This window comes from Naegleria lovaniensis, assembly GCF_003324165.1.
Source record: "Naegleria lovaniensis strain ATCC 30569 chromosome Unknown tig034, whole genome shotgun sequence".
Taxonomy (NCBI): Eukaryota; Heterolobosea; class Eutetramitea; order Acrasida; family Naegleriidae; genus Naegleria; species Naegleria lovaniensis.
In genome coordinates, this window is record NW_025407857.1 from 320,209 (window position 1) to 335,533 (window position 15,325).

The following is a 15,325-nucleotide window of genomic DNA, read 5'->3' on the forward strand; positions in this document are numbered from 1 at the left end:
TTTTTGGGATGTCTTCATGCTGGAAACGAAGTGATTGGAAGGTCAACACTGTTCATGATACAAAATTGGATTAATAATTTATTATTTCAAATTTCACTTGCAAAAACATGACAATTACTTGGTCTCTTTGTCTCCATAATATTCTGAAATGAGATTTTGTTGGTTTTCTGTTTGAGAGAAAGCAAAACCACGGTATTCACCAGGTTTGGTAATGTTGGTGAAGAACTTCTTGAGATTTTGAGCTTCAAGTGGTGAGCGCTTCTTTCGCTTGATAGTGACAGGCAAACCTTCTTCGAATGGGAAGTGTTGCATAATTTCTTCTCTTGATTTCTTGTCGTGTGCAGCTTGGACTTCATAGTAAAGTTTTCTAGATTGAATTCTAACCCAGAATTTCCAGAAAACGTCACGTAAACAACAAAGAGCAACGGTTACCATCAAAACGATCCAAAAGTGTGGAGTAAGGAAAATTCGGTATTCCTGTAAAATGTCATAAAATTCTTTCAAAACTGGATATGGGAAACGGAATGCATAGAAGAGAGATCCGTAAATGAAGATGAACAGTGGCCAACTCAACAGACTTCCAATATAGAATAGAACGTGCATCCATGTCCATGATGACGTTTCCAATGCAATCTTAATGGTAATAACCACTAAAACACATGAATAAACCACAATACCAATACTGTAAGTGTCGATGTCTTGTCCATCTGGGAACTTGGCTCCAACAAGGCAAAAGAATGGCACAAAGAAACAAACTAACGAGTGGAAAATGGAGTTCACAATCCATCCAACAAATACTCTTGCATTGAACTGAATTTGTTGCATTTCCATAATGTCAACAAAAATTTCATGCCGATACAATCATGAAAAAGTAAGCTGATGAATATTTGATAAGTAGTGTTAAATACTTACGAATGCATTCTTGTGTCCTTGATAATACAATTCTGGGAATTTCTCAGCCACGGTTGCAGGAACATCTCTGTCCAAAACAGCCAACACAAGGATAGGCATACAGGAGAATACAAGGTTGTACAAACCGATGGTCCATCTGTCGTGGATACTTGTTCCAGAGTATCCATTGAAGAAGACAAACCACAATTGTGTCAAATATAAAATACTGTTCTTGTAAAAACAGTAAAGAACAAGTTTTGAAACACGTCTATAGCTCCATCTACCATGAACGAGAAGTAATCTTTTGAGGAAACGGAACTGACCAATAGAATAGTCTGAGGAGTTTGCAGCTTGAAGACCTTCAACACCGCTGATACCAATACCAACATGAGCTGATTGAATCATGGAAACATCATTTGCTCCGTCACCAATTGCAAGTGTAATACTGTCTACGTTTTGCTTGACCAATAGAACAACATCAGCTTTTTGTTTTGGAGATACACGGCAACACACCACAGATTTACATTTGACAGCAAGTTGCAAAAATACTTCTCTCAAGGTATGGTCTTCCAAGATGGAATGCAATCGTTCTCCATCCACAACTAAACCGAGTACGTCTTCACTTTCCTTTGCATTATTAGCAGCATTCAAACTTGTCTCCAAAAATTCCTTAATATCTGAATAGGTGTGACCTTCTACGATAAGAATGCTCATTGAAGAATTTAACAAATCACAAGCAAAACCAATATTGATAGCTGTTTCAAGTTTGTCGCCTGTGAGAACCCAAATTTTGATTCCAGCATTACCCAACTCATAGATAGTGTCCGCAACTCCACTTTGCAGCTTATCTTCAATACCTGTTGCGCCAACTAATTCCATATTCTTTTCAATCTTGGCTGCTGTTGATTCTACTTTGGCCGTTCTGTCTTCAAGGGAAGTTTTGGCTTCTTCATATTCTCTATGCCACTGTTCATACTCTGCCTCGTCAAGGTAAGCTTTAGCACACAATAGAGTTCTCAAACCTTCTGTACCCATTACTTCGAGGTGTTTCAAAGTAATGTCTCCATAGGCTTGTGGTTGTTTGAGAAGTGGGTATAGAACAGAATCTGCTCCTTTACACAACAAGATGAGCTTTCCTTGAGGATCTCGAACAATCACAGATTGACGTTTTCTGTCGCTTGAAAATTCAATAATGTCAAGTACTTGATAAGTTTCATCAACGCCACTTAATCTAATTGTGACTTCATTTGGAGTTCTTGCGATAAATTCTACTCCCAAATATTTGGCTGCTTTAACTAGAGCTGCTTCGTCTGGAGATGAAGCTTGATAAATAATTTCTTGTCCCTTTCCTCGTTCGGGAATGACAGTGTGACAAACAGCAAGAAGTCGCAAGAAATCTTCAATAACAGCTCTACTTGCTCCCTTTTGCCAAACACCATTGGTTAGTCTTTCGTCATAAAATTGGAAATTTGGATTATTCTTGACATGAGGTGGTCTATTGTCAACAATGGTTTTTCCTTCTCTCTTGGCAGCTGCAAGCGCAATTTCAGTGACACCGGTGCCATAAAGTTCTCCTGCAACCGAACATTTCATAACTATTAATCCATGTTGATTGTTGAATTGGATGACAAGGTTTGAAATTTTGGTTGAATTCGAAATAAATGCAAAACTTACAGTCCATCTTGTTTTCAGTTAAAGTACCAGTCTTATCAGAGAAAATGAAATTAACTTGACCCAATTCTTCATTTAGTGCCGAAGACCTAACGTTTGCTGGAGTATCTGTGTCTTCATGGTACATTTGTAAATCTTTGCTAATAATGATACCTTGGACAAGCTTGGCAGCCTCAATAGACACATACAAAGAAATAGGGATCAAGTTGTTCAACAAAATAAGGAAAGTCCAAAATCCCTTAAACCCAATCCATGCAACTTCATTTGCATTGACAGTGAAACTCTTAAATAAATACCACATTTTTCCATTGTTGGCTGTCCAAATCATGAGACAAATGTCGCAAATTACAATGAGAGTAATTTCTAAAGCAAGAACTAGCAAAACAAGTTTGTTAGTCATTCTTTCAATTCTACTTGTTTTGTGAGGTGTTTCCCTATTGATGAAAATGAATTGATTCCGAATGTCATGGCTAAAGACAAACAAAAAACTTACTTGGTGTTCATCATAAGCTTGGTGTCATGACCTGTAAACACAGCGATACCAATGATGAAATCCGTATTTCTTAAAGAGGAGCCCTACCAAAAGGTTAACAACAACAATAACAATTCAAATGATACATACTCTCAAGCATACTTGTTCGGGATCCAATGAAAGTTTCTTTCCGTTATGCATGATAAGAGTTCCCTCAAATTTGTACAATCGATTGTTTGGCTTTTCAGATTCCAATGTCATTCGAGTATTTTCTAAAACATTTGGTGAAATCATGTCCATAGTTTCATGTCTTGATCTTCTAATTTTCAAGTTGGTCTCTCTATTATAAGAAGTGTCACATTGCAAAAATCCAACATAAGATAATACTCACCCATCAAGACTCGATGTTTCAATGTAACAAATACCTTGATGTTCGCTGCTAGATATTACAATCAAATCACAAGGGAAAGGCTCCTTATTGCACACTCTAACAATGTCACCAGTCTGTACATCCTTCCAAAATACATCAACAAACGCTCCATCCCTCAAAACGTGGGCAATTCTCTTGTTTGTAATGTTGTCAGAATAACGTCTTCTAATGTCTTCATATGCGTCCTTCATCATGGTAAATATCAAAACTAGTTAGTTTTTTTACATAATAACATTTTTTGAACAATCATGAACATAATGAATTTTGAAAGCCCACTTACCCATTCCCAACGGAATAAACGTGGTAAATTGACCAGTTGGTGATAGAGTGGGAATCAACTGTAAAATGGCAATTACCAAAAAGTCTGCATAGTGTTGACCCAACAAAGTTTGACAATCATCCAAATTGCATCACGAATGACAAGTGGCGAATGAATTAAAAATTATTATAATAGCAGTAATGAACATTCGAAATGTCGATAAACACATGTCAGGCGTCCGAAAGCAATTCTCTCTATCAAAATAATAATTATTGAAATAATAACACACTTACAACAATTTGCGAAACGATGAAATTGTTCCCACAAGTTTTTAAATATAAAATTCAAATAAGTATACTTTGTTGTTTTGATGTCATTCTTTGGGAATTTGAAAGGTTGATTAGCAACGTGGTCATTGACATAGATCACTCTTGTTGTTGATTTCAAATCGTGCTTCGGTGCTCTTGGAGTATTGAAAGTACCATTATCAGTATTGTAGGTTTGGAGGTTTCCTCCAGTTAATAGATCCTCGCTTTCATCGTCCGATGTTTTGGAGTTGATCAGCAAAGGCTCGTGCAAGGCCTTGTTGGAAGAAGGTGGTTTGGTGAGAATGGACTGTTTATTAGTCAATGATCATCATAAAACGGAACAACCAAGTACAAACCTTTTCCTCACTCCTATTGATACTCATCCCGTAAATTTAATGATGAGGATTTTGAAGAGGAGTCAGTGAAAAATAATGTTACGGGTGATGAAGTCAATACTCAGATACGACCAGAAAGTTTGATTTTTTTTAGGGTTGAATTGAAAAAGGATATGATGGAGATGAATTGGAATGTTGCTGATCTTTCTGTCTCGTGCTCCGCAACGAAGTTGAGGATATTAAGAATTAATGAAATTATTATTCTTGCAGATCCTAATACATAATGTTCAAAGACACCAAAAAAAATTATAAACTATCATTTCGTAAAATTTTGGCGGCTGAAAAAACTACCCGCTTCTCTAGAAAAACAAAAAAAATACATGCAAATGGAAGAGTCTTCCTCTTGGGCTGGATTGTCTTTTTCAAAATCATCACCTTCTTCGTCGTCTTTTTCCCCTTCTGGAAGCGGGAGTGTACGGTTTGGCCTTACAAACCATCTACACAACGATCATGAAATGGCTCCTTCCCCGCTGAATTCGTCAGGTGAGGGCAGAAGCTTTTCCAACGACCAAGATAAAGAACAAGTCAAAGAGCTTCCTCACTTTCCATTATTTTCTTCCTCGATAAAGGTAAGGATATTCAATAAGTTGCTTATGAAGGTCAACATTGAAATTTCAAAAAAATAGCCAGCCGAAGATCAGCCTTCTGCTTTCTCATCTTTTTTATTTGCAGACACTCCGATACGAGGAAATGACAACACTGAAGCTCTTCTTAAACTAACAAATCATGCAGAGGAATTAAAATTGGAATTAGATATGTGGAGAAAAGCATATCGAGAATTGCAAGCAAAACATACAGCGCGACTTGAATCGATATTCAAAGAACAAAAACAACGAGAGGACGAGCTGCGCGAAAAGTATGAAGAAGAGAAAGCGCTCTCTTTGAAATGCGTTTCAAAAGCTAGTTATGTCATTTTGACTGATTTGAAAAACCTAATGTACATGCTAAGACATCAAAATATTGAAACTATTTATGAAATGATCAATAGTGATCTGATTGAAAAAGATCTCGAAACCGATCAATTTGTAACAACCTACAAGGAATTTAAAAATGTTCTGTACGGCGTCTTCAAAGCTCTTTCTCATGAGAGACAGGCCAGCAAAGACAACTTGATGGTTCTCAACAACTTGAAGAAAGAAAATGAACGGCTGGAGGCAACTCTTCATGACCATCAAAGGGAAAAGGCCCTTACTATCGATTCACTTGTAGACAGCGACGACGATAGTGCAGCACAAGAGCGAATTGCCATGCTTGAAGAAAAAACAAAAACACTTGAGAACATTATCAAAGATCTGGAAGACAAGAGTGAAAAGATCAAGGCCGATAAAATAGAGCTTGAGAAGCAAGTCTTGGCAGAAACTAGGGTGCGAAAAAACATTGAAAGCAACGTTGAAACAATGACAAAGTTGAAGATTGACGCTGAAAGTCAAGTAAATTATCTGCGTGATCAATTGCAACAACGAGAGCAAATTATTAAGACAAAACAAATGGAAATTGATAGAGTTTCAGAATCACTTTCAATAGCCAATGACAAGTTACAAAACTTGGAAACCTCTCTCGAAAAACTAAAAGAAAAATATGGAGAAGAAAATTCATATGATTATTCAGAACTGCAACAAGAGTTAGACGAAGTTACCAAACGATTAAACCACAAGAACCAAGAAAATGAAGACTTGATAAGATCATATGAAATGAGAATTGCACAAATGCAAATGGTCATCCAGGAAAGTCAAAAAGTGATTGACTTAGAGAGCAAGAAAACAGAGAGTATAACGGCTCATCACACAGAGTTAATTGAGGCAGTTGACCGTCTGAAAGTTCTGTTGTTGGACTCGGGAGTAATTATCAAAAATAGTAGAGACCACCAGTCCATTGTTGACAAGGCGGTTGAGTTTATATCAGTAAGAAACCACCACCTTTCTAACATTACCAGAGACTTTGACCTTATCAAGAAGCGGCTTGAAGAGACAGAGAATGATAAGATAATTATCAAGAAAGAGTTGGAGAATGTTATAGAAAATTTACAACGAAAATTGAGCGAGGACGCCAGAGCAAGAGAAGAAGAACGCCTAAAATTTGACTCAATTGTCCATACACTCGAGGAGCAGCTCCAACAAAAGAGAGATGCATCAAACGAGCAAGCACAGATGGCAGCTGAACAGACCAAGAGATTGACAAGAACGGTAGAGCGACTTCAAATCGATTTGGGCGAAAAAGACAAGCAACTGCAATCGGCAAACAACCAAATACGATCGTTGAGAGAAGAGAATGAGTTTGGACTGTCTGCAAGAGATGAAAGAATTAGACAACTGGAAGAGACAATTTCAAAGAAAGAAGACGATCTTGCCAAAATGACAGTTGATCTCAACAAGGAAGTAGATCATCTCAAAAAGAAGATTAAAAGGCTACAAGGTGATAATGAGGCGTTACAAATTCGTGTGGATACAGAGAGAGCAAACTTGGCAAAGGAAGCCCAAGCAGCAACTCTGCAACTTGAGGAAGCATATGCAGCACGATTACACGATTGTGAAATGAAAATGGATTCGATGGGCTCACAATTAAGTAGCTATGCTCATCAAATCAAAGAACAAGATGACAGGATACTGTTACTGCTGAAAGAGAAGGAAGAATTGATGAAGCGAGATCCCAATGGCTCCTTTGAGAAGCTTCTCGAGGAGCAAATTAAACAGCTTCAAGAACACTATGAATCCGAAAAGGAGAAGTATCGACTTCAATATGAGCATATGGTCAAAAAGTATAAGAATTTGAAAGAGAAGTATTTCAAGCAATCATTAAGGCAAAACGAGTTGCAGAACTACTTGCTCAAACTCAAGAAAAAACACAAGAAAAAGAAAGAGGAAGGAGTAGAGGAGCAAGATGAAGCAGCTATTGTGACCACTTCCATAGATCAAACACATTCAAAATTTACAGCCAACACAAGTCCCATGAATAATCAAATATTTGGGAATAATCCATACAGCTCGTCACCCGTGATACAAACAGATGTGCCAAGCCGGCATCAGCAGTACTATGACGCTCATCACGTCTCCTCACAATTCGAAGACAGTGGTTACCCTAAATTCATCTATCAACCTCCTCCTCCACAACAACACCATTCTCCCAGCATCAATGAAAACACTCCTCCAACATCTTTCTATCAGCCCATAAGCTCAGTTTCCATAACTAAAAAGAGTCCTCCAAATGGTAGTGTAAGCAACCACCCTAGTCAACCCTCAAGTCTTTCCCACTCCACAACGACGTCACAACATACAGCACCTAAAAAGAAGAAAAAATCGACGCAAGCTACAACAACAACAAATACTTCAAGTCATCACACAACCAGTAGAAGACCTTCCTCAAATCCTCACACAAGAAGGTGAACAACTTGCAATAATAAATCCGTGTGATCACCACGTATTCGAATCCCATTTCTTTTCAAAAAAATTATCTCACCATAACGAATGGGAAACGCTCAACAAGTTGGAGCACTGCTCGGAAAGAAGGAATTTCCATATGAAATTGAGGACGTTTATGCCGAGACGTTTCTCTGGAAAATACATCGTGGAAAAAGGAAATCAGACAATGAAGTGGTTACAATTTTCAAATTCGATTTTGATAACACCACTCCACAGGGTAAGTGTTGTTGTTATGAATATTATGAACATCTCACTTCGGAATTTAATTATTCAATGAATGAACACTACTTCAACGGATCGTCATCAAAAAAAGATAAAATCGAATTGGCGAAAGGAAGTCTCAAACGATTGCGTGCTATTCGCCATCCGAGTGTTGTAACCTTTTTAGAGTATGTTATCAAGTTCTTTTAGCGTGTTTGGATGACAAACAATAATTTATTTCCTCAGTGTTTTAGAATTGAGTAACTCAATATTCATCGTAACGGAATATGTGGTTCCGTTATCTGTTGAAATTCAAAACATCAAAACGCAATTATCAGCTCCCGAGATGATAGCTTGGGGACTCTATCAAGTAGCTGTATGTTCTATTGTCATCACGATCTCATGTTAATTTTTGTGTCACTTAATTGAGTACATTATAGAAAGCTCTCATATTTTTACATGGAAATAATTTATATCATTGTAATGTGAACATTGATTCAGTATTTGTAGATAACGGAGGAGATTGGAAGATTGGTGAGCTAGGTTTTTTAACATCATTCCAGAGCAGCAATGGTGGAGTTGTGAATGCATCCGAAGCTTCCTATGGTGTTCCTGTAAAAAGATTTTTCAATTATATTCTCAACAAGTACAGACCTTTAGAAGTTGCATCACAAAGGTTTGTTTTGCTTGATTTTTACAAGGAAACATGTTGATATTAATACCATTATTCATGGATCATCGTTGACGTTATTTAAACAAAATATGGATCGTCTTTTGTGTACAAATTAATAATCCATGCATCATTTAATCATCAGATGGGACTATGTCGATGCCAATCCTTCAAAATTGGATTCATGGGGATTTGCTTGTTTAATTTATGAAATATTTGAGGGACCAATGAATGTGCCTGATGACTTGAAGAAAATTAATCTTCCCAAGATTCCAAAAACACTTCGTGTGGCATTTGATCAATTAACTGACAAGAATGTCAAGATGAGATTGGAATTGTCAAACTTGTTAGAAAATCCATACTTTAACAATTCTCTCATTGAAATACAACTATTTTTGGAAAATATCACAATCAAAGATGCAATTTCTGTAGAAACATTTCTGAACAGACTTCCCGAGTTACTACCACAATTGCCTCGAAATAACATGAAAAACAAAGTGTTGCCCAGTTTGATACAACTTATCAAGTTCGGAACTGCAGGACAAAAAGCAATTGTTCCAATCATGAAACTTGGGTCATTGTTGAATGAAGATGAGTACAAGACGGTGTTCATTCCTAAAGTTTTGGATTTATTTGAAATTGCTGATAGAACCGTTAGAGTGAATTTACTCAAAGGTATTGACCACATTGCTGTTTATTTAACACAAGAGCAAGCAGAGAATGTTTATGAGCATGTTTCAAAAGGATTTAGAGATACATCCCCAATTTTGAGAGAAATGACTGTGAAATCAATGATTGCCATTGTTCCAAAACTTAAAGAAGACACCATTGATAACAGTGTAGTGAGATACATGTGGGCACTTCAAGGTGACAAGGAAAATGCCATCAGAACAAATACTATTATTGCATTTGGAAAATTGGCACCAAGCCTTTCAGACAAAACTAGAAAGAGAATTTTATTGGCAGCATTTGTGAGAAGCTTAAAAGATCCATTTGTGCATTCGAGATTGGCTGCCTTGAAAGCACTTGTATCAACGAAACAATACTACTCTGTAAGTGACATGGCAGTGAAAGGGTTACCATTTGTTGTGTCACTCACAGTCGATCCAGAAAAGCAAGTCAGAGATTTGGCATTTGTTGTGTTAAACGATTTTTTGAAAACCATTTCGGAAGTTTCTGAACAACCAAATTTCAATGAAATTATCAATAGCGAGAGGAACACAGAGGCAAATTCAACCACTGCAAATGGTACCAGCAATCAAGGTGGCAGTGAGTCTTCCAATGTTGGATCTGATTACTTCTCTTGGGCCATGAAATCTCTCAAAACCAAAGTATTGGGAGATCATCCAACACAACCTTCGTCAGGTACCTCTTCTTCAACAACGACGAGTAGCAGTCAAATGAGTAGTAGTAGTAGCAGCAATACTTCTTCATATGGCTCAACAAGTACTCCACAATCATCAACCACCACCAACAACACTGGAACCACATCCATTTATAAACCTGTGGTACTTTCGAGTGGTTCAACCCAACCTCAACAACCACAGCGAACGCAACCACAAGATCCATTCAGTCAAATGACTGCAACTCTTCAGGCAAAATCGAACGTGTCATCATCTCCCAATATGAATAAGAAATTAGAGCCACAAAAAGCAACCAATAGCATGAAATTACCAAAATCTTCAAACAACGATGTATTAGATGACTTTTTCGACATGTCTGACGACAACAATTCCAATACATTGGGAAATATGACCACTGGATCATCTTCAGAGCTGTTGGACGATGATTGGAGTAGTTGGGATAATTTGGATTCTCACTTTAATTCAACATCATCTTCAACTAAGCAATCACCCACTCCTTCTCAACAACAAAACAAAGCTTCTCAACCCTTAAAACTAAGTCACTCCACAACAACGAACAAGAGTACTGCAAGCAATAATCTTTTTGAAGATGATTTTTTTGCCTCCATGCAAAATAACACTACTACGACTTCCAAAAAGACAAATATCATGCAACCTACAGCAACAACATCGACCACTTCAAGTCAGCAGCAGAATCGAATGAGTCCAATGTCAAGTTCAGGAACTACTTCCAATCGACCACAAAATAAGACACAAACGACAACAACATCTTCTCAGAACAAGAAGCCCTCAACTTCAGGCACCAATAATAACTGGAGTGATAATTGGGAAGAATGGTAGAATAAATTGTTCTTCTTATAATGCTAGACACTACTGTGACAACCTCATGAACATGGGTTAAAATCGTGTATGCTCGTTTTTGATTGTGCAATCAAAATTGCAACAACAGGGAAGAAACAGCTTGCGAAAAAATGAAAAACCATAAAACCCTCCAAACTGTCTTTAAACTCTCGACAACACCTGTTACTCGATATCAACAATCATCAAGAACCTCCTTCTTCTTGAACCAATCTTGCAAATATCATCATTCTCTTTCCGTGTCATTATTTTCAAAAACCAAGCCTTCTCGATTTTCTTGCTCCGATCACGTATTCAGTTCAATTCTGCACTAACGGTCCAAGATTGGAAAGCATTATTTATTTCATACTTTTATAGAGGTATCCTTAATTCCTCTGTTGAAGACTTTTCTAAAGCTGCTGAAATCCAACCACTGAATAGCAGAGTTTATTTTAATCGTGGCCTTTCGTACTATAATCAAGGTTTGAATGATCAAGCTTTGCAAGATTTCAATACTTCTCTGTCATTGGATCCAACTTTAATAGAATGTCTTTGGTTGAGAGGAAAATTGTATTTATTTGAGAAACATGATAATCTCAAAAGTATTGCGGATTTTGAAAAAATTTTGGAGTTGAATCCTGAATTTTATGCACAAGCTCAAATTTATGTGCATTTAGGTGAATTATACAAAGATTTAGATGCCAAAGACGAAGAAGAACGTATTCAAAATTGGAACAAAGCAATTTCGTATTTCGTAAAGAGTATTGATCATATAATGAAGGTTGAGCAAGAAGAAGTTAGACTCTCCAAATTAATGCTTGTTTATTATTCTTTAACAGAATTGTATATGAATATGGAGATGTATGACAAAGCTCTGTATGCTTGTTCTCAATTCATCAAATACTGTCCTAAAACGTATTCAAAGAAAGAGTTAGCAACCATGTATTGCTCACGAGGAACAATATTGAGCGAATACTTTCAGACATACGATCTTGCAATTACGGATTTTCTAAAAGCTGTTAAATTGGATCCTGAACTTGAAGAACCTTATGTGTTCTTGTCCAAAGCATACTATAACAAGACGGATATGCAAAATGTGTATAAATATGCAAAACAAGCCGAAGAAATTATTGAACAAAAGGGGAGCGAATACAAGTTAACTATTGATCCCATGATGTTGAACACAATGTATGAAATGCTTGGTTTTTCATATGAAGCCAAGGAAGAGTACGAGTTAGCCATCAAATATTTTGAAAATGGTTTAAAATATGGAGATTATGAATACCATGTTTTTGAGGCATTGGCCTTCTCATATTCAAGAGCAAAAAAAGAATTTGACAAAGGTATCCAATTGTTCACTCAGAGAATTGAGCAAGCGCAAAATGGCACTGTGTCAGAGAAATCATTTGTTCGTGAGGAAAATCGACTTACTGTAATGAGAGCATATCTACTGAGAGCTTGTGTGTATATCTTTGCTGAGCAGTACGAGTCGGCAATTCAAGATATTGACGTTATTTTGGAAAAGGAACCAGAAAATGCACTGGCAATTATTACACGTGGTGAAGCAATTTTCAAAATGACAGGAAATTTAGAGTTAGCACAACCGTATTTCGATAAGGGATTGCGACTCTTTCCAGAAGCAAAAACGGAGATTGAGAACATGATCAACGATGTGATGACTAAACGGAAAGAACAGAAAAAGGATGAAAACTAATTATATTTGCTTAATCATAAAAGCTCTCTATTGACATTATTAGTAAAATAGAAACGTCCTGAAACGAAAATACAGTCAAATGCAAGAACATACAGATTTTCTCGTTTGTGTCATGGCCTTGATAGAAGGAAAAGATTGGTTCTGTTAATAACGAACCAAAACTGGTATGTGAAAAAAAATGTTGCAAAATGCTTTTCAATCCATGCTCTCGTCATCATCAAATGGAGGCTTTCGGATTTCGAGTAATGATAGTCAAGGATCTTTAAATCCAATCATTCCATCATGGATGAAAGAATGGATGAAATTGAGCAATTCAAAGAATAATTTGAAAAACATGTTTGACAAGGAACAATACGGGTTCATTATTGAACGCATAGAAGAGTTTGAAAAATCATTCCGAATGGAAAAAGAAAATCGAATCCGTGATCATGATCATGGAGGAATTGCGGAATTTAGAAATGATATTTGTTATTTATCCGTCATGATTGATAAAGTTATTTGCTCCATCTTGAACCACGCTCCATTAAATGACGACTCTGTACGTACATCAGCACATAGTAGTGCACTTGATGGCCATCTATCTCATCTCCATCGAGTTCTGGACACTTTTTCCAAGAAGGACGATCTTTCTATTCACGATAGCCTGTATTTAATTTTTGGATTGAAAGCCTATATCATCGGAGTGTACAATGATATTGTATTGAATCAAGCACATGAAACGACAAGGAAGGCCAAAGACATCATTCACTCCTTGAACCATTCATTGCAGTTTTGTTTGAATATTGTGCTAAAGAAGTTTGTAAGAAAAGATTTGAAGGATTTTGATTATTTTGATTCATTGCAGGATGCCATTGAACAACACTTTTCTGGATATTTGTTTGAAGATGAGCAATTGGCTCCTAAAACAAAAAAGAGGAAAAAGTCTTCATCGAGCAATTTACCAATGAATGATTATGCAAATGCTTTGATGGATTATTTGGATTATGCAGATAATCAATTTATTTTTCCATTACTGAATTTGCATATTCATATCTTCCAAGCTTTCAATTACCTAAATTCATTGTGGTTGACAAAACGAAAATATTCCAATATTTTACGAACAAGTTACAACCCATCAACTACCAAGGGAGTTGTTACAACAGTTTTGAAAAAGCTCACAAATTTATGCGCGCTCAATAACAATGCCAACTTGGAATTTACAATTTTGGACGTGGAAAGAACAAGTAATGTGCATATTATTCTCTCATTAATTGAGGAAGGGAAACTTGAGGACGCAAAAAGTATATGCAATTGCATGACCGATTATATTCCCTCCCTTTTCCTTTTAGGAATTATTTTCTTGCAAGAAGATAACGTCAAGATTTCTAAAGAATGCTTTTTACAAGTCGTTCAGCTTGCTCATGAATCACATAACAGACATGAACATACCTATCTTATTCACAGCTGTAAATTAATATCTCTACTTTTTATTAAGGAATGGAATTTAGTCGATGGTTTAACATGGTTTCAAAAAGCATGTGATCTCGAGAAGACTGAAAATATTCAATCCAAAGTCGAATCTCTGTACAATATATGCAAAATTAAGGAATGGATTGGCGAATTGTATTCCAAACGAAAAGTACTCAAAGACATTTATCAAATTTTGACAACAACTGGTCATACCCTTCTCACTTCATCTGAAAAGGAAAGCATTTCGATCAATCCAATTCTCATTCTCTATCAAATTGGACTCTGCCTGCTGAAGGAAGAAAATTTTCAAAATGCATGCCAATGTTTTGATTACATTCTTACGAACCTTCTCACGAATAATGAAAAATGTTGGGGAAGATTGAATCAAAATCCAGTTACAACTCATACAGATGAGCTAGTTTCACCTCTCATATTGCTTCGATTGTATATTTATTGCTTACTTCAAACGTTTAATTTCGAGAAGGCATTCTCTTTGTGTGATTTTGTCTTGAAGAAGCTCGGAAACGATTCTCCAGACATTTGGCCATTCCAATTGTACAAGTGTGATGCTTTGATGGCTCTTGAACGACCACTTAGTGAGTGTGAACTGGTACTTGACTCGGTCCTACAAGGAAAAGACAGTCATAACATTTCTCGAATTGTGAAATCGATCGTTTACAACAATAAGGCCCTCATTCTCATTTGTAGACATCAACAAAATGATGCACTCAAATTGTTGAAGAAAAGTTTGGCACTGCTTCCAGAAACAGCATTCGATGATGACTACTTTAAAAAGATGATGTATGACTTACAGGCAAGCATAACTTTCAACATCACAACGACTTACGTGGCTTTGAATCAAATAGAAGACGCTGCCAAGTGGTGGTTCTCATTTCGAAAGATTCCATTCTCTACACACATCACTTCAGAGCAATATGCACAACAGTTCACATTATTAGAGCAAAAGCAAAGTTTAAAAGCCATTAAGGGAGATGTGTGTGGCAATCTGATTGAAGATCCAAATGATTCAACCACTTTCATGTTACTTTCTCATGTGACAGGAAAATGTACACGACAACAACAATTTGCTCTTGATTTATTAATGCTCAAATTATACAGCAAGCATTTGGAGAAAATGGAAGAAATGGTATAGTCTAGCAGTCTGTTCAAATAATTTGAAAATGGTCACACTACTCTGCATTTCTTATGACACACGCCTCATTCAGAACGTCATCAAGTTGTGTTTGG

At 36.6% G+C, this 15,325-nt stretch overlaps 5 protein-coding genes across 5 annotated transcripts; 4 read left to right on the forward strand and 1 right to left on the reverse strand.

Moving 5' to 3' along the window:
* Positions 1–114: 114 nt before the first annotated feature.
* C9374_008719 (uncharacterized protein) lies at positions 115–4,414 on the reverse strand (the record flags this gene model as incomplete). Its single annotated transcript, XM_044698826.1, has 9 exons — positions 115–810; positions 913–2,486; positions 2,566–2,996; positions 3,056–3,138; positions 3,185–3,374; positions 3,426–3,672; positions 3,745–3,828; positions 4,017–4,338; positions 4,388–4,414. The coding sequence occupies 9 exons, from the start codon at positions 4,412–4,414 to the stop codon at positions 115–117; spliced, it is 3,654 nt and encodes a 1,217-aa protein (XP_044545359.1).
* A 332-nt stretch (positions 4,415–4,746) lies between these two features.
* Positions 4,747–7,806, forward strand: C9374_008720 (uncharacterized protein; the record flags this gene model as incomplete). The annotated part of the gene is made up of 2 exons (XM_044698828.1): positions 4,747–4,995; positions 5,053–7,806. The coding sequence occupies 2 exons, from the start codon at positions 4,747–4,749 to the stop codon at positions 7,804–7,806; spliced, it is 3,003 nt and encodes a 1,000-aa protein (XP_044545360.1).
* An 81-nt stretch (positions 7,807–7,887) lies between these two features.
* C9374_008721 (uncharacterized protein) lies at positions 7,888–10,917 on the forward strand (the record flags this gene model as incomplete). Its single annotated transcript, XM_044698829.1, has 5 exons — positions 7,888–8,059; positions 8,156–8,231; positions 8,290–8,419; positions 8,484–8,719; positions 8,859–10,917. The coding sequence occupies 5 exons, from the start codon at positions 7,888–7,890 to the stop codon at positions 10,915–10,917; spliced, it is 2,673 nt and encodes an 890-aa protein (XP_044545361.1).
* Positions 10,918–11,048: 131 nt separating this feature from the next.
* On the forward strand, positions 11,049–12,628 carry C9374_008722 (uncharacterized protein; the record flags this gene model as incomplete). The annotated part of the gene is made up of 2 exons (XM_044698830.1): positions 11,049–11,174; positions 11,234–12,628. 2 exons carry the CDS (start codon positions 11,049–11,051, stop codon positions 12,626–12,628), a joined length of 1,521 nt encoding a protein of 506 aa, XP_044545362.1.
* A 178-nt stretch (positions 12,629–12,806) lies between these two features.
* Positions 12,807–15,230, forward strand: C9374_008723 (uncharacterized protein; the record flags this gene model as incomplete). Its single annotated transcript, XM_044698831.1, has 1 exon — positions 12,807–15,230. The coding sequence occupies one exon, from the start codon at positions 12,807–12,809 to the stop codon at positions 15,228–15,230; it is 2,424 nt and encodes an 807-aa protein (XP_044545363.1).
* Between the last annotated feature and the right edge of the window lie 95 nt (positions 15,231–15,325).